The 22,163-nt window shown below is 46.2% G+C and overlaps 1 protein-coding gene across 2 annotated transcripts in view; it reads right to left on the bottom strand.

Moving 5' to 3' along the window:
- Positions 1–22,163, bottom strand: part of CDC42BPB (CDC42 binding protein kinase beta) — an 867,880-nt gene that overhangs the window by 737,424 nt on the left and 108,293 nt on the right. For both annotated transcript variants that reach the window (XM_069638111.1, XM_069638110.1), the window contains exon 2: positions 15,699–15,790. In XM_069638111.1, coding sequence (XP_069494212.1) covers positions 15,699–15,790 — 92 coding nt within the window. The remainder of the gene's footprint in view (positions 1–15,698; positions 15,791–22,163) is intronic.

Here is a 22,163-nt window from a genome sequence, read left to right on the forward strand (position 1 = left end):
TTTAGGCTTGTGATGGGAAGAGTAGGTTGGAAAGCAGAATCCTCAGTGTTTGTCTAGCGTTTTCTCATCTAGATGGAGGAGAGTATTTCTGAACAATTTGCTTATCTTTGGGCTAATGTATGAAAACCTTGAAAAGACCATGGAAGCACCCCCAGTCTCTCTTTATCTTTGATAAAGGCGGCCTTGGGAGAGGAAATTGTTGCCAATGCCTTTGCTGCTAGGTTGTCTTTCTTGACTCTAGTTAATTCCTTATAGGTTCAGGAGATGCAGCACTTTTTCCATATTCTCACAGGCATTCCATTCAAGTTCAAGAGATCCTGACATGGTGAGTTTCCGGTTTTGTTCCTTTTGAAAGAATACAAATTAATTTCACAAGATGACCTTCAGGCCATACTTGTAACATACAGATTTGCAAAATGGCATGCCTGCAAAACCAGGTATCAAGAGTAAAAACCGTATGCATCAGTTGTACGGCCAAATATCCTTCTCTGAGAAAGATAAACTTCTGGACTGAAAGGCCCAACCTTGAAAGGAGTGGATGTTTCTGCTTGCTAGACCCATTGATGGCCTTATAGAATAATGTGCTCAATGTAATTCAATGTATAAAAAATCCACAGAGCACTTAAGTTGCAGTAGTACCAATAGTGGTAGTACTACTACTAGTAGCTGGGTTAGTACTACTGCCAGCAGCCCTGTCGGTACCGGTAACGGCATCAGAAGGTGGTCACATTTTCTTTAGCATTAACTGGAACGTCTGGTAAGCGCTTTGTGCTTTTTTGCCAGACGTGTTGCTACGCTAGGCCTCGGAGGAGCCTCCAGGGTGGGTATTTGTCTATGTTCCTGAAGTGATTCTCTCTGCGGATCTTGGGTTAACTGATGAGCATGCAGAGCTTGGATGCATGCGATTCCAGGTGGTAAAGGGGATCTAGCACACTAGTTTAACAGAGATACAAGGAAATACAATGGGTCATAAGCAAGACAGCACCAGATACTTTGGAGCCATTTTCTGTCTTTTGTAAAGCGCAGCACAAAAGTAATGTAGTCTGCTAGGGACTATGGCATTGGGTATGTGGTCTGGTGTTCCGGAATGGAGACAGGATGAGTTAAACATGTTCAGCAATATGACATTCAACACCGAGCTTGTCAGACTTCGACTAACTGGGAGAATTCTAGGTCATAAAGCGGGGTGGGGCTTAGTGAAATGGATTCGAAGAGTAGCTTTATCAAGAGGAGGAACTCAGATTATGGGGAAGGTGCTCAAGGCCAATCGTGTTCGGCTGAATGCAAGTAAACCTTGGAATCATTCAACAGCGGGACTTTGCACATTGCTCTGATAGCAAGGAGCTGGATAGTGGGCTTATAAAACGGCAAACATTGTTAATCATCACCCACATGCTTTAACGAGGTTTGTTATACACTGCTACTTTTATTGAACAACATCCCATTCTCTTTTTAGAATGCTTTATGGCTTCTTCCTGGAGGACAGACATTACCTACAGCCATAAAGCAGTGTACACCTTCGGCAGATAAGCCTTAGGTTGGAATATTATCCAAAGAAAGGTGTGTGTTCTTATCACTGCCTATGTATGTCAGTCCCACGCTATATATAGAGGCCTACAAGACGAGTGCATCGCTATATACTGGATACTACTTCTGTAACAGTGACAAAGATCTTTGGCCAACTATTCCACATAAGTATTTACGTGCACCCACATCTACTAAATGCACTACAATGCAAATAAACATACTTTAAACCCGAAAAAAAAAATAAGGGCACATGTACAAAACGAAAAATAGCTAACAACCGCATGACAAATATTAACAATCATTCCTACAACATCAAAAAAAAGTCCTTAAAAGTATTTGAAAGAGGTTAATAGCTACTGCCTGTAGAAAAAACAACTGAGCCCAATTAGAGCAATATTCCTGTATCTGAACTCTCAAATGAAACTTCTGCTAAAAAGCAGAGTTTCCATCTATTTAGTTTGGTTAAGTTTCGAAAGGATTTTTCTTGCAGTAGTTGACCTCCATTTTGCGAGAAGCTGTCAAGACTTGGAGGAGAGTAAGTGTACAGTAGAGTAAGTAATTGGTAGTGTTCCTAATAGCAGTATTAATTCAGTATGACCAGAAAAAGTACTACTCGCAATAGTCGTACTACCACCATTACAACTACTACAAATAGTAGCACTTAGCAATGATCGTATTACTGTAAATATTAGAAGTAGTACTTGCAGTAATAAGACGACCACCAGAAATGGCAGCTTGTTACTAGTACTACCTGGAGAAACATAGTAGCAATACTACCAGCAGTATTTTTTTCTAATACTGATGAACCAGGAGACCATTTTAATTTATCTTTTACAACTTACATTCGAAGCAAATAAAGGGCATAGAGCCTACAAGTCAAAGTCAATTGGCTTTATTTCAGCACATGGCCATAAGTGAAACATAAAATCATTCACAATAGTTGGTGCCAACAAAACCACCAACAGAAACTACAATAATTATCTATTCTGACAATCAATTGCTGAGATTTAAACCCCTCATCTAAAAAATAAAATGTAAATAAAAAAAAATAATAAAAGAAAAAAAATTGTCAGATAAAATATTGCACTAAAAACTTTAAACACATTACATTGACACTAAATTATAAAAATAGAACAAACATACTACACAATTAAGTGACAAGTTAATAATTCTATTAATTTATGGAGAGTTCTAAATAATACAGTTCCATTTGTCTAAATCTAAAACCCTACATCATAGTTTTCATGCACTGCTGAGATAATTTGAAATAGCAAAGTTCTCACTGGATCTTGAAGCACATTTACACCCACACAAGGGTTCACTGAGAACGTCAGCCTTTACTTTAATTAGAATCGAAATGCGTGTCTTTTAGTGTAAGGGTCGTGTGAACACCCATCATACTGTGCTGAGCCCAATATTCTTTTATAGAATTTAATATTGAAGTGTCATTACATTTGTCCAGTGCTCCCAAAACAGAGTGTCATGACTAAGCCAACACGTGTTTCGATAAGGTTTTTTTCAAGGCTAATTGGTATCTTGTTAAACCGTCTGGTGTGTTTGAGCTGTCCTAAATTAGCTCCGTTTGGACGTTAGCCGCGGCAGGATGTGTTTGGTGCGAAGCAAGAGTTTCGCAGGATAAAACGTAATCTAGTATTGAGGATGTATTAGTTTTCCAACGATTGTATCAAGTTTTTAGTATCTCGAAATAGAAAAATCAGGGTGCTCTGTGTGGTGCATCCGTCCGCGTTAGGCGACTAACTTCTTTCTTAGCCCAACATACAAAGGACATTTATAGAAAAAAATGCATTACAGATTTAATTTCAATTATAAAATAAAGGAACAATTTAACTATTATCTCCAGCATGGGTCTGGCATGGATTCACTTGCTCATGAATATTCCCAGTCATCAGGCTGGGAATATACTCTGTAAAAGAAAAAAACAGTTTCACTTACAAACTGTCTTTCTCCTATAAACCAATCACTGAGCTCTGGGTCATACTGCCCCCAGCCAATGACTGTCCTCTCTCTAAGCCCCTCCTCTGGCAGCCATCTTCAGATTTGGTATCACGTTAAGTGGCAGTATGACCAAGAAGAGCCGCGGAGGGGCAGGAGGGAGGATTCGCATGTGAATCCATGCCAGACCCATGCTGGAGAACAATAGTTACAGATAAGTAACTTGTTCCTTCCCCAGCATAGGGTCTGGCATTGATTCACATGAACAAAGAATACATAGCAGTACAACATTACACAATCACAGGAGGTAGCAAGGCTCAACAGAAGCAAACACTCTTACCTCCAGAACAGGCTCAACTTCAAGCGAACAGGTCGCGCAGCACTGCTTGGCGACCCTGAACTCCTCTCTAGTATCCCTGTCAATGCAGCAGAAGCTTGTGAAGGTGTGCTTGGACCTCCAGGTAGAAGCCCTGCAGATGTCCAGCAGGGGCACCCCAGACAGGAACGCCATCGTCTCAGCGATCGCTCTGGTGAAATGGTCTCTCGGACTGCCGGGCAACGGTCGGTTTTCCAACCGGTGACAGTGTGTGATGCAGCCGGAGAGCCACCTGGAGATGAAGTCTTGGACAAGGTCTTCCCATGGTTCACAGGACCAAAGTTCATGAATAGTTAAGATGTCTTCCGGAAACTCTTTGTGCGTGCCACATAGAACTTCAGCAAACAAGCCACATCCAACGAGTGCAAAGGTTTTTTAGACAGCGACTAAGGTTTTGGAAAAAACACAGGCAACATCAGAGACTTGTTGAGGTGTAATTCCAACTGAACCTTTGGCATGAATGAGGGGGTGCATCCGCAGCACCACCCTTGAGTCGTGAAATGTCAGGTATGGCTGTTTGCAGGAAAGGGACTGGATCTCACCTACCCTCCTGGCAGAGGTGATGGCCACAAGAAAAGCAGTCTTGCACGAAAGGAACTTGAGAGGGACCTGATGCATAGCCTCGAAGGGAGCCTCGTCAGCACCACATTGAGTTCCCAATGCCGGGGCAGGGGCCTTCACCAGCGGGAACGATCGAAATAGTCCTTTGAGGAACTCCTTGACTAGATGGTGGGACCAAAGAGAGAAGACTATCCTGGATACCTGGTGTAGCGGGAGTTTGCGGCCAGATGCACTTTGATAGAGGCGTGCGCCAGCCCCGCCTTGGCTAAGGATAACAAGTACGAAAGAATCTTTAGAGCCGAGACCCTCAGAGGGTTGATATTCTGCGTCCTGCACCACGTTGTGAAACCATTCCACTTGTGACCGTAGCACTGAAGAGTCGATGTCGCTCTGCAGTCGGCTGGCATCTCGTACCCTTCGAATTAAGGCTGCAGGAGCCAAGCCTTCAGGTTCACTGATCCTGGGTTGTGAAGTTTCTGGATTGCACCTCTGTCTATGGCAAGAAGATTTGTGATGACCGGCAGCTTGACCGGGGGTGACGCTGACAGGCTGAGAAGATCTTTGTACCAAATCTGCCTCTGCCTTTTCAGGGTCATCCTGCATCAGCACCGTTCCAGTTGATTGATCATTCTCAGCAGGAGAGGCAACAGGGGGCGGGGAGACCCTCACCACCTTGCCCTTGAGGAATGGAAGCTACGACTTGAGGGCCCAAAACACTGCCTGCAGCTCGAAGAAATTTGATGTGGAGATCCCTCTACTCCGGTACCCACAGACCTCTAGCGTGGAGACGTCTGGTGTGGGCTCCACAGCCTGCCAAAGAAGCGTCCGTGGTGACCATCTCCTGGTGTAGGATGCTCTGGAAATCCATGCCTCCGGCAATGTTGGAGCACACGCCCCACCAGCCTTTTCGATCAACGGAAATCCTTGTCGAGAACAATCTGGTCTGTGAAGCTTCCGGGAACCTGGATCCACCGAGCATCCAGGAATTCCTGAAGGGGTCGCATCCGCAACCTGCAGAATCAAGCCGAGCAGCAACTTCAGGGTCCGCACCATGGCGGTCTTCCAGTGCCAACAGCCGTTGCACCTTGCCCAACATGGCCACTATCTTCTCTTCCGAGGGGGCCCCACACAGGAGACCGGTCCCCAAGATTAGCGTGTTCTGCGATGGTATCGAGCAGTATTTTGGATAGTTGACAGAGAACCCCAGATCCGTAAGTAGCCGTACGGGCCTTTCCGTGTGTTTGACGGCTACTTACCTGGACTTGGCGTGGATGAGCCAGTCGTCGAGGTATGGGTACACATGTATCCCTTGTAGACACAGATGAGCCTCTACTGGCGCCAGGCACTTCGTGAACACCCTAGGCGCTGACTTCATTACGAAGGGAATGGCCTTGAACTGTTAGTGCCTTCCCTGCGCCACAAAGCGCAGGAACTTCCGATGCTTCTCATGAATGGGGACGTTGAAGTATGCGTCCTCCGGATCCAGAGACGACAAGAAGTCTCCTTCCTCCGTTGGCCGAGCATGTGCTGCAACGTGACCATCTTGAAGGTTTGGGGCTTGAGGCATTTGTTGAGGTGCCGCAGATCTAGAATGGGCTTCCAGCCACCAGTACTCTTCTTTATCAAAAAGTATCTGGAGTAGACTCCAGAGTCGCTTCGGAACCAGCTCAATCGCCCCCTTTTTTACCACGGGCCGTAACTTCCTGCAGAGCTGAGGGATGTGCTGCTCATGCCGGGCCACCGGTGGTATGCGCAGACACTTCTGCTGGAACTCTAGAGTGTGTCGTGGGCGACAGCATCCAGCACCCATCAGTCAGTGGGGATATTTTCCTACTTGCTGACGAAGCCCAACAGCCAGCCTCCCGCTGGTGTGCAAGGGGCGGGGGCCCGACATCCCGGCCGGTTCAATCTTGCTTCGTGGCCTGCGTGCGGCCTTGGGAGCGATGGAGTCAGCCACCTTCCGAAAGCCTTGGAATGTCCCCTGTAGGCCTCCTGGGTCGTGGTGATCCCCTGCCGAAACCCTTTGACGACCGGCCGGATTTCCCTTCTGAGGCACAAAACGAAGGACGATGTTGCTGAAGCGTACCAAGGGCATTGGTCGTCTCTGTGTCGGTCTTAATGGCTTGCAACAATTCGTCGATGTCCTTCCCAAAGAGGTTGTCGTGGGCATGTCCAGAACCCTGTTCTGGAATTCCTGCTGAAAGTTGGTGGCCTTCAACCAGCCACGATGACAGAGCCAGACATCTGTCGGAAATCCAGGTCTGCAGTGTCCTAGGCCACGGTCATAGCACCTCACCCTCCTGGAGCATCTCAAGCCCCTCGACCAGTTTATCATCGGGGAGCAATGCCAGCATCGGGGCCATATTATACCACAGCTCCCTGTCGTACCTGGCCAGGATCGCAAGCGCATTTGCTTGACTGTCACTGCCGCTGAGTCGATCACTTTCCTACCCACTGCGTCCAACTTCTTCCCCTAGGTGTCCAGGGGAACGGAGGCTAACGGAGGGATTAGAAGACTTCTTCCTTGAAGCCGCCAAGACCACTAAGTCCAGGGAGGGCTGTGACCGTAGGCACTTGGGTGCTGACTCCGGCACCTTGAACTTCTTTTCCAGCCTGTCCCTTGGATGTTCGACACCAGTGGGTGGAGAGTTGAAAGCAATACATCCCTGGGAGGTGTTGGGGGTGGGGGGTAGGATTGCTGGGCCAAGCACCCACATAGTCTGCATTCCCATTGTAGTCGTCCCCCTCACAGTTTATGCAGTCCTCCTCAGCGGTTCCACCATCATCGTTCCCCACGTCCACCGGGACCGTGAGAAAGGACACCAGGTCCTTCTCATCCAAGGAAGAAATATCTGTGCCGTGGAGCACGGTTGATGCCTCCACTCCTCTACCCCTTTTTTGTGTCCTGAGGAGTCCGTGTCGGGCTTAGGGATGGCATCCTCTCTGCGTTTTCTCCACCGGCTTGGCTGGGGCCTCCCACCTCATGAGGATGGCTACTCTGGACACTGTCGGTGTCCCCTGGACCGGGTCAGCCTCTTTCGCCTTTAAGAGAGGGCGGCCACCACCAGCTCGATCATCGAGGATGACTTCACCTGGACCACCTGGGCCTTCAGGGGGAGGTCGGACACCTTTCTCTGCTCCGGCTTCTCTCACAGCTTCCCTGGGTTAGCCGATTTCGTCTTCGAGGAGGAGCTGGAGCGATGACTGGCAGACAGTGAAGATGAGCGCCCTCTGCCCGTCGCGGGACCCGCTTGCACGGCGACCGCGATGGAAATTGACTCGCGGTGCTTGGCCTCGTCTTGGGCCCCCACGGAGGGAGTGCCCTCAAAGGACTTAGAAGCCTGTTCCGCGGACCGGCCAGTCCCGGGTGAGGCATGCCTTGGCGTTCAGCCACACCGCCAACCTACTGTGATGATCCTTGACGGTGCGCTTGGAGAAACCAAGGCAGATTTCACAATCCGCTTCCTTGTGGTCCAGATGGAGTCAGTAGAGGCACTGGGGGTGTTTGTCCTCCACAAATATGTTCCTCAATCTGCAGCTGGAGCAGTGCTCAAAGAGGGAGTCTCCCTCCTTCTCCTCCGACATGGTCCGGTGTGAGGTGTAGGCCCAATGGCCTTCTGGAATCTTCGATGAAACTCTCGATGAGTTTTGCCTTTGAGGGGTGTTGAAAGACACCGACACCAACAAATGGATGCCTGCTTGCCAGGCAAAGGAACGAAAGAGCACACAGGCTCTATTTGACAAAAATAGCAACTTTTATTGAAAAAGTGCAAAAATATAGAAAAGCTCTCGGAGCAAAACACGAGGAATCCCAACACGTGAACGTGTGGTAAAAATCTGAAGATGGCTGCCAGAGGAGGGGCTTAGGGAAGAGGTCAGTCCTAGGCTGGAAGCAGTATGACCCAGAGCTCAGTGATTGGTTTATAGGAGAAAGACAGTTTGTAAGTGAAAATGAAACTGCATTTTTTTTTACTGAGGATTCCCAGCCTGACAACTGGGCATATTCATGAGCATGTGAATCCATACCAGACCCCATACTGGAGAATAACAATATTTGGTGGCAGTAGAGCATTTATAGCTTGAAGTGAATTCAGCCAGGTTTTAGGTTATGGAAGGAAGCTGGTTAGCAAATTGAAATGCATCACAGACAACAGAGCACCACACAAATGGTGAAGTCCTTCATCAAGTAATGCCTGATCAGGAGGAAAGGCCGCCAAGTTCAAAAGTTCTACTCGGTGCTTAAACCATGTAATGGTTTCACATTTCAATTTCACCACAGACCTAGATAAGGAATAGTATTTCAGAGAACAGCCTGGAATACCCAACCCTGACACAGACAACACTCAAAACAAGGAGAAACCCACTCCTCCGAGTACAGGTATTCACAATGTTTCATACGCCAATTCTACAGTAATAAAGGCAACTATCAAGCATATAAATCATTAAATGTCTGCCATATTTCCAAACATACATCCTACATGTCCACCATAGTATACATTATTTTCTTAAATTTGGGGAGAAAGTACTCGGTCAGAAACCCTGTCTTTCACCAAAGGCATTTTCCGGGTCTTCTGGAAATTTAGCATCCGTTAACTAACTGCCATCAAATCCCTACAAACTAAGTGACCTTCTCCCCGGCTAGGTAAGGGGGGGTGCCCCTCCAGCATGTGGAATATTGCTGTAGCTACATCCAGCCCTCCAGATAAGGTGCGTATTAGGCCACTTACACTGGCTATTCAGGGCAGCACCCCCATAAATCATGGAGTTCACTGGTGACAGGCTAGCTAGCAGCAGTTTGCAAATCCACTCTTTAATTAAGCAATCCAAAGACGCAACTGGGATGAGTCTTACTCGGTTTCATTTTTTTTAACACTCTCCTCTGTTAAGGATTCTAGCAAGATATACTTTTGAGTAATGTAAAAAGGAATCTTTGTTTTGTTCACTTTGGTCAACTGCCTGCATTTTGTAGGTTACAGTGTTATTAAAGCATCTTGAATCATGAACATGCCTTTCCCTTTGCTTTAGGACACAGGTAGTATTGTGAAAAATGAAAATTATCTTAAACAAGGTCTGCATTTCTACATCATTTTCCTCAGTCTTAATCAGCTTTAACTGAGGCAGCGCAGTTGCAGCAGCATGGGCATTTCATACTTTGTTTTCCTTCCATCACAAAAACCCATCAATTGCATTCAATGGCCTGGGACTCTTGCTCTCGAAGTTTTTATGAGAGCCTCCCAGCAAGCAGTTGTTTGGCTTTTGTGAGCAGGAAAAACCTTGTTGGGTGTTCCATATGAAGATTTTTTTTTAAGTCTTAACATTGCATGTGTTCACGTGCATGAAAGGGCACTATACATAGTTTGTTTTCTTAGAGAGAAACAAATAGCTATGCATGGGGTCTGAACGTTAACTCCCTTTCTGACCACGAACCACAAGCAGATATAATCGATACAGGTAGAAGCAGTGCTGTATATATTTGAGGTGGCATAGACTGTACGGGACTGCTGTATATTCAGACAAAGTAGACTAATTTATCAACAGAGCTGCTATACACATGTCGTGGCAAATGCCAAATATTCACAGCAGGGCTGATTGCATCGTGCCCACATTTGTTAGCAGGGCTATGTTTTGGGACAGTACCTACATTTCACAACAGAGCTGTTGTTAAGAAAGCATGAACATGCGTTGGCATTTTCTGCAGTGAGCTAAAGTATTGAGCAAGAGCAGTGTCTGCGCTCTTCCCACCAACCTCTTGCAGTGTGAGAAGATGGCATTGCTGTCATATACTTCGATCCCTTCTACTACGTCTTGCGCTTTTCAAAACTTCTGCTTCTCCCATTTCAGATTACTGTGCCCCGCTGCCATAAATCTAGCACATTTCAAAACTTAATTACGAATCTTCTGGATAATGTAGGATAGTCCAAACAGGCTTAGAGTTTTTGACAAGCCATTTATGTCAGGCAAGCCTTACATGGAACTGCCAGGGCCCTAACCCTATGTGCCTTTCAGTGTCAACAGCCTGTTCAGAAAGGCAGCTCAGTGGGTCATTAATCCTGCTGCAGAGATTATTGTGTAACCTTTTAGTTCAAACCCTCTTGATAAGCGAGTTAATGAGTCAGCATCATACATATGCATTTAAGATGCAGGAAACATTCAATTGTAACAGAGTTGACTTAACTTTCGACTTACCAAAAGCACTACTAAATGTTCAGTGATTCAGAACACACACATTTAATCCGGGATGCTCTACTTGTAATGGGTCAGAACACACAAATCAACCGGGCTACTACACCTGTGATGGCTCAGGAAAGCCATATCCTTTGGGCTGCTATACTTGTAATGGCTCAGAACAAGCACATCCCACAAGGACTGCTAACAGATAACATGTTAGACAATCCAAAACAGGAATTTTAGAAACAGGGAGAGAGCAATGAGCTACATGATAAGGCAACAAAGAAAGTGAGAAGGGAAATAGAGTTAATAATACGACAAACGCACAATAGGAGTGAGGGATAGAAGCAGAGCAAAGGAGACATTTAGAGACAGTAAAATAAAACACAGATCAACGGCAGGTGGGGAGAGATGGAAATAGAAACGCAAGACAAGAGAAGGGCAGCCAATAGCATAAGAGACAGTGCAAGAAAGATAATTAAAAAAGGATTAGCAACTACAACCGAGAACATGAAAAAACAGATCTAGCCAGAGTAATGACATGAGAGAGGAAAAGGAGATTTATCAACCGATACAGCGAGATACAGGAGGGAAAAGGCAACAATAGAATGCAGAGATGGTTTCTCTGTCACTCTGCCTCTCCAGACAGCAAAACGTGGCATTGCAACACTTAAGTTCACCCTTAAGTGTTGCGATGCGATACCTCTCAGAAGAGAGTCAGGAAGTGAGAGACGGGGGAAACAGAGTAACACAGGGAAGGAGAGATGGAGCAAAAACATGGAGTGGCTGTCAAGCAGGTAGTGTCAGGCAGCAACAGTAAGCCCGAGAGGCAGAGAAGTGATGCTGGTAGAGTGAGGGACTTGATTTATGAACCACCCGATGTAACTAGCTGGAATCTGTAGGAGCTCTTAACAGTTTGTGCCCAAGAATCACGAAGATGAAGCTGGGTAGTATGCATCTTTAAGGTTTTTTTTGTGGGGAAAATGTTTTCTACAGGTGCAATAAATTATTTATAACCACTTTGAAATACAGCTGTTTTGTCACCAATGTTTTCAAACAAAGTTTTAATTTTATGCACAGATTGAGATATTTGCCAGGCAGGTTTTACTCCCTTGCGAAGGAGGATCATCATGTTTACTCTCTTGAAATTGAATTTACTCTAATTCTAAAAATTGGGAGTAAAATACTCTCACTCAAAAATCCTATCCGGAGCACTGGCTACACCTGTCAACAGGCGCTGGTACCAGCTATTACATCTGTCCAACACCCTTTGACTCTGATGCTGCCTCAGAACAGGTGTGCTTTTTCTGATGCTAGTGGGATGAATAGTGATGTTGCTGTTCCTACTACTGGTAATAGCTGTGAAACAAGTAGTACTCCAGTAGTAGTACTTCTAGGAGTACTGTCTAGCACTAGTAGTGGTAGTACTTTTCCTACTGCAGATATTGGAATAATTTGATGAGCAGGTATAAAAGCAGCTGTGGGTACCTGGCATCACAAGGAAAGCAGGAGCTACCTCTGGGGGAACAAGGAGCTTGTATATAGTGTTGACATGCAAACTTTACATTTATGTGACACATTATGCATTAAACATCATGGGCCCCAATTGTCATTCATACACATTCCCAAACACACAATGTTTATGTCAAATAAGTACATGTGTACTGCACCAGTTGGCCTGGCAGTCTAAGTAACACCTGCTTGCAGCAGGAGTGATATTACTGCTAATGATAGCAGGGCTAGCACCACGGATACTAATGTGGGCAGCTCTAATACTTGGTGTACTTTTTCTATGTGTGGGGCAGGATTTGCAGCTAAGTAACGAAGTTGGTGTAAAGTAAAAGAAAATGCAGCCTTTTCGGTTCCCTCTCTGCTGCAATAATGCATCTGCAAGGTGCACTTCCTCTCCTACTCCGAGGTCACTTCCTCTCCACCAGTGGGCTTGGAAGCATCTCACAAACAGAGGAGCGTAGGCTGGGTGGAACACTTCATTCACTGGCAAAGAGGCAGGGGACATACCTCAACAATTAAGAGAAACATTTTATTTTTGTAATAACCTACGTCTCTTAAAAATGAACTACATTAGTACTTATTATGATTTCAGATGGTACATTTGTATGGAGGGCCTCTGCTTTACACTGCTGTCGTACACATGAAGTAGAGCTATTGTGGATTAAAAACATGGATTCTGTGTGAAATCGCAAGCTATGGGAGGATTAGTTTGTCTTCAGGACGACATCCGTGATCAACAACCGTACAGAAAAGGTGCATTGCAGCCCTTGCTTCTCCCTGAAACCAAACTACTTCCAAAAGAGGAAAGGAATAAAAAATCTCAACAAAAAATAACTGACATTGCAGCCTGCTCTCACCCCCGGATCGCACACAGCTCCAAGTAAGTTCTGATCAGCGGTACCAGCAGGAACGAGTGCCAATATTACTGGTTGAATAAGCGCTTTCAAAAAGGTCAAATGTATGTTTCGGGTTGCATGAATTACTAGGCGCAAAGTACTTTTTCCAAACCTAGAAATACCCCCACTGGCAATGATAACTCCCTTTTTAATCCTTAAAAATCATTATCTCCCAACTTCAGAAAAATATGGAATAAAATAATCCTACTTCAAAATCTTCTCTGGATCCATGATAAGGGTCTGGATTGGACTGAAGGCAGGTCTTCCCCCTTTTCTAGTATTGACTATGAAGCTGCAGTATTAAGCTTCCATGCCAGGGAATTCCAAGCCATGTAATTCCACAAAGGGAAGTAGTTCTGCAAATGAGGATTGCAGTTTGAACTTCTGGCCTGCTGGCCCGTAGACTGCAGCGTGATGGGCTGTACCTTTTCTGTAGACATTTTTTATTATGAGGTTATGTGGTAAAGTATTAATACTTTGAATTAATGGTAAGAGGGAGCATCACTCCAGCTGGCAGACAGTGATGCTTTCCGGGAGATGGCATAGAGGGTAATCACTTCACAGCCCCCAGCTGACTCCAGAGAGATCTAAAGTTCAGCCAAAGATTGCTTTGACAAACTCTGCAATAGTTCCACAGCAAAAAGCTGCATGCATCTAAACAATGGTGCATAGTTATGAAAAGCGCTTGACTAGCTCACCGACTGTGCCATCTAGCAAACGGGCCAAGGGATCACTTCAGGTGGCAGTGTACAGGAGTCTACTGGAACATTCCCTGACCAGGTGACAAAGTTTGCCTTCTTTAAGCGCCACAGGAGGATGCTTCCTCTTCTATCCCTGCACCATGAGACACATACTATCCACGTGTACCTTTTTTGGTTCCTGGTGAATGTCATCAGTCTGTGCGCTCTACCCACTGTTGATCTGTTTGTAGTGCTTTATGTTCTTGTATTCACTTAATACCCGACTGGTCCAAGTTAATTGGAGGTCAGTGGCTGCATGGCTCCATAGAGACCGATATTCACCTATCGGCCTATCAGCCATCCCATTTTTAAACAGGACCCCAGAATAGGGAATTCTCACTCGATATCAAAGAACCACAGAGGTCTGTTCATTCAGGAAACAAAACCCTTGATTTGTGAACCGATAAAATGTGTGTGTTATATCAAGAAACTTTTTGCAGAAATTGTATTTTATGAATCTAATTTGACACACCAAACAATGTATTAAGTGCCTTGACAGAGCCCAAGGAAGGGCGAAACAAAAAGCACTCCCCTCCTAGCGGAGAAACGTTGGAAAAATGCACTCAAGAAAGACAATTTCACCTGAAATGTCACTATGGGCACAAGTTCAACAGTGAATGATACTAAGTGAAGAATTTCTCATTCTTTATGATTAATGTGGAATACATTGAAATAAAACCATAACAATGCATAATCCCTAACAGGTGCGTACCTCACAACCATTACAGGATTGGGAATCTGTGAGGACTGCTGATTTGAATGCGCATAGGCTTACATAGAAAACCCCCTTTCTTACATACTATACATGCTCTTGTCATAGCTCGACATGGTTATGCTGATGGTGTCTGCATGAGGCGACGCGATTTTCGGATTCGCCTTTGCAACAAGTTCATAGCATGCAACCAGGAATGCCTGCATTGGCTTCTGGTCCATCGGCACAGTTCACTTCACAAACACCCTCCATTATTTTGAAGTCAGAAACATCTGTCCTATTACTACCCTTCTCTCAGCTGGAGCATGTGGAAAGTCTAGCTTGGTCTCCTCAGGCCACTGCCTCATGGAATGCCCTTCATGTACTCTTGAATCAATCTTACACTAACATTGCTTTCGGTTGTGCTTTAATATTGCTACTTAACGCCATGATGCCTCCACAGTCTCGTACCGTGACAGAACAGCCAGAGTCCACAGAAAGGGGGATGCAGGGCCTTGGAACCGGAGAGCATTCTTTATACATGCCAGGCTACAGGGCCTTGGCACTGTGTAGCGGGGTGTACGTTCAGCTGGTATAGGCACCCCCTAGGAACATTGCCTTTCTTACCGGAAAAAGGGCCTCCTGATCACGAGAGACAAGCCATGCATGCGGTTTGATAGACCACAAGCAGGAACGGCCAGTAGAGAATAAGGCTGGAGTGGTATAAAGCGGGCAGCAGATGATGAGGATTCAAAGCCAAGTAGGAACTCTACGCTACGGGCCAAGGAAACCTCTCCAACCAAAGGAGAGGAGACAAACTCCTGATGAGGGCTTCCACTCATACAATGAGGGCGATGCAGGCAAGCTGCTGCGTGGGAAGGTCCGACTTTAAGGAATGGCCGCCCCCTCCTCCACAGTCCTCAGTGCGGCCAACTGTCCATTAGAAGCAGATTCCTGTGGCATCGCTCAGAGGCAGAATATATTCACAGATGCATAACACCTTAAAGGCCAGAGCCCAATAAGGCAACAGGATTGCAAATTCTAAACACAAAGTGGCTTACATTTCATATTTAAAAAGGAGGGACGGCTGCCACAACCTGCTTATCTGCATCACGCTACCAAAAAAACCTAAATCTTGCTCCAAGGCTGTCAAGGAATGATGGCCAACTGGAAAACAGCCGAAGGAGCTGCCACTTCCGGTGTCGTCATTCCCCGTACACAAGGCCAACAGGAGCAAGGGACCTTTGGCAAGATGGCTCGGGTATTTGGCTTACCTCTCCGAATGCACCTCGGCCGATGACTTTAATGATTTCAAAATCCTCGCGATGAAGCTGCATTTCCTTGACCACACGAGTGAAGGGTTTTGCTGCAAAGGAAATAAAAGTGTGTGATTAGTGTAAAAGACACTATATTTTAGGCGAGGGCTGCAAGGATGCACAAATAATGGCTTTACAGAACCTTTTCATGACATGAAATCCAACATACAGAAGGCAAGGTGTTCCAATACACAAAGGATGTCCTCTCAAACAAGGAGCGCCATTAGAGGCAGCATAGGAGGTTCAGCGAGGCCAAATGGTATCAAATTCTGTGCAGATCAATAACACGTGTTCTGTGCTCTTTCCGGTGGAACATAGGGAATGAGAGGGCAGTAAGCATGGATAAAGGGGTCTATAATGATCACCCATCGATTACTAGAGTGGGTCAGCTGATGCGAGCACCACCAGCTAAATCTGCTCTGGAATTCATAGTTTTGGAGAGCAGATGCAAGCGACAATGAATACGTTCGGTGGAACTCGCAGACTTCTACTGACACCCATTATCTATTCTAAAGGACATCATGAAATGATAACCTTACCAAGTGGCAAAGCTGGGCCCCACGCGCTCATTCTGGAGCACATACAGAATTCCGGATCAAGCCATCGCCCACAAAGCCTTGGGGGGCGGGGGTGGGGAGGTTAGGGGCAGGGAGCAGTACTAGTCTAATTTGTGCTCCCAAGTAGAAAAGGAAACACCAGGAAGCTACACCTGGGGAATTCAGTAAAAATACCCTCTGTAAGGCGTCCTCGACAACCTTTCCAGCCTGAAAAACACACAGGAGTGAGTACAGGCTACCCCACCCTTTAACACAGTGAGGTATGGATAGTGAGTAGTCGGAGAACTAGAGTACACACCTCTCTGTCGTTTGCGATCAGGCAACAGTCAAAAAACTGATAAAATGTTAAAAGGTATTTGTACCGCGCACCGTCACCAACGGAATTGGTCCCCAGGCGCTCTGGCGGATCTGCAAACAATAAGGTGGAATGGGTTAGTAAGGTGAAGAGGGAGTAGGATAGTGAGAGGAGTGGCGTTCTGTTGGCAGCTTCAACTCGGTATACACCGGGTGCTGAGCTTTGGTGCAGGTATTGGATCGGTGTCAGTCCGCGTGTGCTGTTGCTCCGGCTTATGTGTTGTTGCAGTGTTGCGAAGTGCGTGCGGCTTGTGGTGCGAGAGATGGTTGTGTGAGTTTTTGAGTGACATAAGTATGCAGAGTTTGAGCTTATATTGGTTAGTGGGTTACCTGACCTTTGGCATGCTAACATTCACAGTTTTGTCTAAGTGTGGCACTTGTTGGCCTTCACAATCCTGTCTAGATGCGGCGACGGCTGGTGTTCACAGTTCTAAGTGTGGCAAATGTTAACATTCAAGTTTCATCTAGGCGCGGACATGCTTTCCTTCAATCAAAGTCCTATCTAGATGCGACGCAGGCTAATGTTCAGGATTCTATCTAAGTGTGGACATGCTAATATTTACAATTTTAAGTGTGGACATGCTAATATTTACAATTCCATCTACATGCGACGCAGGCTAATGTTCACAATTCCATCTAGATGTGACGCAGGCTAATGTTCACAATTCTATCTAAGTGTGGACATGTTAATATTTACAATTCCATCCAAGTGTTGACATGCCAACATTTACAATTCCATCCAAGTGTGGACATGCTAATATTTCAATTAACAAAATGTATTCACAATTAGTAATACACCAATATTAAAACACAAACATATCTGACTGCATAACTAATATGCTCAATCTCACAAAGTATAACAGATTTAACAGAGATAGTGTGGTTAGTAGCGAAAGTGATTTAGTGTGCAGTATTCATTATCAGAACACTTCATTGGTCACTTGACTAGTCCCTCGTGAGTGGCCCCCGATAAATAAAAGGAGGGTCTTCACCCATATGATACTTTACACCCGTTCCAGCTTGCCAGGCCCATCAAAACGAACACTGTGCATCTCAGTGACCTCCCACTCGCGTGTCCAGGGCCTCAACACCTACCAACTTGCAGTGACCACTCCTGTTCGCGAGATCTCAGTGACCGTGACCACTCGCGAGTTGCAGTGACCACTCCTACTCACAAGATCTCAGTGACCGCTCCCACTCATTCTCGCAACGGTTCATTATATATATATATATATATATACACACACACACACACACACACATACATATATGGTTTCACCTTAGGTGTCTCCTGAACGTGACTGGGTCTACATGTGCGCCCCATTTATATGTTCATCACACTTACTAACTTGAGGCTATTGTTGCCCAATGAGCTCATAACGCAACTGGGTGAGGGGAATTGGCTAACCAAATGCACATTTTCAACCTTTAGATCAACAGGGTGGTAGACTTCCTGCATGTACCCAGGTCTCCCCCCCCCCCCCTATCAGTAATGCTATGAGGCTGAAAGCTCTTTCATTTACGGTTCTGGTTGCTTGGCCTGGAAGGGCGCAGTCTTCACTGCTGGCGGTCCTGCACTGTCTATGCGGCGGCAGAAAGTCCATATTAGAAAAACCCTCTGAATATACGTGTTTGGTGTGCGGGTATACAGCCAGGTTCGATTCCACAGTGACGCAAGATGTTAAAGCCACCCTGCGAGCACTGATCAGCAATTTAGCTACTTGATGGTGTGCTTCCTCCAATGAAGATAGGGGGTGTGCTCATGAGCCAAAAGGCCCAGACAGTCCTTAAGTATCGATCGGGGAATACATTGGTGAAAAAGAGTACACATATTAGCAGTGCCCAGAGATATACCACACTAACGTGCTTGTGGGTTAAATCTTTGCAGCGGAGGACTGGGGGCTTGGATTTCCTGTGGGTGCTGGACTCCAGTGAAAACAATTACATGACTTCTGCAACCACTCCTTCGCCACTGGAGCCTTCCCTTCCCCCTGAAGCACTTTCTTGTGCACCCTCTTCTCAAGAAACCTTCAGCTGACCCCACCTGCCGGGCCAACTATCGCCCAATCTCCATCACTCCTTTCCTGGGCAAACTCCTGGAAAAGCTGGCCGTGTCCCAGCTTAATCTTCACACTGAATCTGTTGGTTGTCTTCATGACCATCAATATGGTTTAGGAGCAGCCGGAAGGATGGAAACTGCTCTCCTGAATATCCGTGAAGACCTGCTCTCTAATGTTGATTCTAATCTCCCCTCTGTCCTCATCTTACTCCATCTCTCTTCTGCCTTGGACACGGTCAACCATGCCATTCTGCTCAATCATCTCTGTGATGACCTGGATATCACCGATCAGTCCCTGGCCTGTCTGACCTCGTTCCTATGATCAACCCTCCCACGTACAACGTGGGTCCTTCCTTTCCTCCATCTCACCCCCTACCTGTGGTGTTCCCCAGGGCTCTAACCTCTCTCCCTGGCTGTTCAACAAACACCTGGCACCTCTCACCCACCACATTACCGCTCTGTGCTCCAACTTTCAGTGATATGTAGACGACACTCACTTCGTTTTCAGGCTCCCCTCTGCCACCTCTTCTCTCATCTCTGACTGTCTGCTATCCAGGAGTGGTTTGCCACCAACTATCTCTGCCTTAATGCTAGTAAAACAGATTCTCCTCATCGTTACACCTGTATCCTCCTTTCAATCTCTGCCTCCCTTGTCCCTCTTCCTGCTCCCACCTGTGAGGTTAAGAACCTTGGGGTCATCTTCGACTCCAACTCTCTTTTTCTACTCACATCAGAAGTCAAACTACCAACTGGACCTCCTCAGAGGTATTCTTCCTTTCCTCTCCTTCCGCCAGAAGCTCACTGTGTCTAGAGCCCTGGTTCTCTCAAGGCTGACTGCAACAGCCTCTTTCTAAACCTGTCTGCTTCTACTCTCTGCCCTCTGCAACTCATCCAGAACAGGACTTGAGGCCTGTCCTTGGCCTCAAGCCCAGGGATTGCACCTCTCCAGCACTGAAATCTCTGCATTGGCTCCCAGTGGCTGCAATTATTAAGTTCAAGAGCCTCTCTATTGTCCACAAGGACTTCTGGGGTCTGGGTCCTCAATACCTCCAACTCTTTCTTTGTAAATACCTTCCTACTCGAGCTCTTCGCTCCTCCAACTCCAGGGTCAGTCACTTCTCCAAGCAACGAGTTGGTGGTAGATCTCTTTCTTCGGCTGTGGCCTCCATCTAGAACAGCATCCCTGCCTCTCTGAAACTCGAGGAGAACCATATCCAGTTCCGGAAGCACCTCAAGATCTCCCTCTTTGCTTCTGCCTTCTCTCTTCCTCTCCTGCTGATTTCCTGGCTGATACTGCACTGGTCACCTGGCTACCCTCTGATTTCTGGCCCAGGTCCCTACCCACTAAGTTGCTCACCCGCACTGCCACCCGGCAACCCTTGCACTTGGGTCTGTATCCGTAACCCTACTGTCCCCCTACCTGCCCTTTTGGAAATCTGCTGTCTGCTTGCACCTGCCACCTGCTGGCCACACTTTCTGTTATATATTTGATCCCATGTACAGCACTGCCACCTCCCCTTTCCACTGGCACTTTTCCCTACCACCCTCCCCTGCACTTGCATGATGCCAAGGTCACTTGGCCTAGTAAGATCGTTGTCTCAGTCCTTCCTCTTTTCCCCCTTCCTTGCCTCGTCGCGCCTTGAAACACTTGTGTATAGGCGCATTGCAAATGCCATAGGATAGGAAAATAGTTCAGGGTGGACAGAGGTTGGCATCATGTAAGGTGTTCTTTGGCGCATGGGTGCATAATTGAAATATTTAGTGGAGTGGGTTAGGTAAGACAATATTTGGCCAAGTCTGGACTAAGGCAGATCACAATCATGTATTTGAAGACCAAAGTCAGATATGGCCTGGAAGATTACCTGGGGAGGTTGGAGGGGGCGGGGGTCGTAATACTGCCAGAGGTCCAGCTAATTGTGTTGCAAACTGCAAAGACTAGACCTGTCCTTTGAGTTCAACACTGCAATGAGATAGTGTCTGAACGGAGGTCGGACTTAGCAGTCACATTATTTTCAGTTCTTAGCAGCATAAGAACAGCTTTGGCAAGATGCTCGGTACGCGAGAGCATATATTCTGGCAGACCTATGCCAGGTCTGTGTGCATTACACTGAAGTAGAACATTCATCAGTGGATATAGTCACCCAGTCATTGAAAGAGGAACGCAGGACATGGTGAAAGAGGATACAAAGTAAGCAATTGGGCATATACACAGATCAGAATATTTACCTATGCACGTATAGCTCATGTGGGATGAGGCATCTTTCTCTCAGGAAATAGCATGTCTTTTCCAGGTAATCCTAATCGTAAAACATTTGGGAGCGGGGGCTGGGGGGGTCTGATGACCGTGTTAAAGAGAGTTCCAGGAGAAGGACTGGTGAATGAGTGAAAAGTGGGGCAGGGAGCACTGGGAAGAGAATGGTTGAGGAGAGCTTGAGATCTCAGCATATGGAGGTTAAGTAGCAAGGGATCATGCTACTCAGGTTAGGTGGTGGGAGCGCATGAGGGTTAGCACATGGAATGAGCTCCACCCTCGCTTATCACTAGTGTTCCCCTTCATCATCTCCCCCTCTGGTACCTCTGAACAAAATGGAGGTAATGGAAAGCGACAAACCAAAGCACTCAAAATGACAGCATGTACTCCTACTGTCAGTCATAACTGGCACACTGGTTAAACCTAATTTATTTGGAGGGGGGAAAAAAATGGATTTGTGATCACAAGGCCGCTCGGATTCAGGGAGAGATGGCGAACGGTTTGTCTTGTGTGTCCTACGACTTTGAGCTAAGCTCCTAGTGTTTCAAGGCCGACGGTACACACAATGAAGAAAGCCTCATCAGAAAACCTGTACAGATCATTTGGAGAATGATCTTACAGTAAGTACAGGTTATACACACTATACATATAAAAAGGACTCTGGCTAGAGAAAAACAGAAGTTATCAGACCAAAGAAAGGCTGCAAACCGAGACAGTGAAATCGTTCAGAGAGTTCAATGGTCTAGATTTGGCAAATATAGGTGAAAAATATATATTGTGGACTGCACAAGGACGACTGCCAAAGCACCCAGGACGCAGATAGTGCACTCGGAGCAGAACCTACATCCTTGCTCAGAGTCACCACACAGAAAGCCATTCAGACCTGTATCTGACAAACACACAAAGGTTATTCAAATTAAAAGGCGTTTGCCTAGCTAGATCAACTCTAATAACCTGACAAGAACACAAAAGACTTCCAACATACGTTTGCATCAGGGCCGGGTCACAGCATTGTTCTCTGCCCAACCTACAATGAGGTCAACCTTTGTGACCACCAGCATTGCAGTTATAATTGCTGCCCCAATGTCTAAGGACACAGCTCACCACCTACTGCTATTAAATTATAACTGCCCTTGTACCGGGGAATTCAGCCAAATCTGCAGTGGCTGTCTTTAGGTTACGCTGTACTGTTCTGTATCCTT

Source organism: Ambystoma mexicanum, chromosome 14 (assembly GCF_040938575.1).
Source record: "Ambystoma mexicanum isolate Mex_15411 chromosome 14, UKY_AmexF1_1, whole genome shotgun sequence".
Taxonomy (NCBI): domain Eukaryota; kingdom Metazoa; phylum Chordata; class Amphibia; order Caudata; family Ambystomatidae; genus Ambystoma; species Ambystoma mexicanum.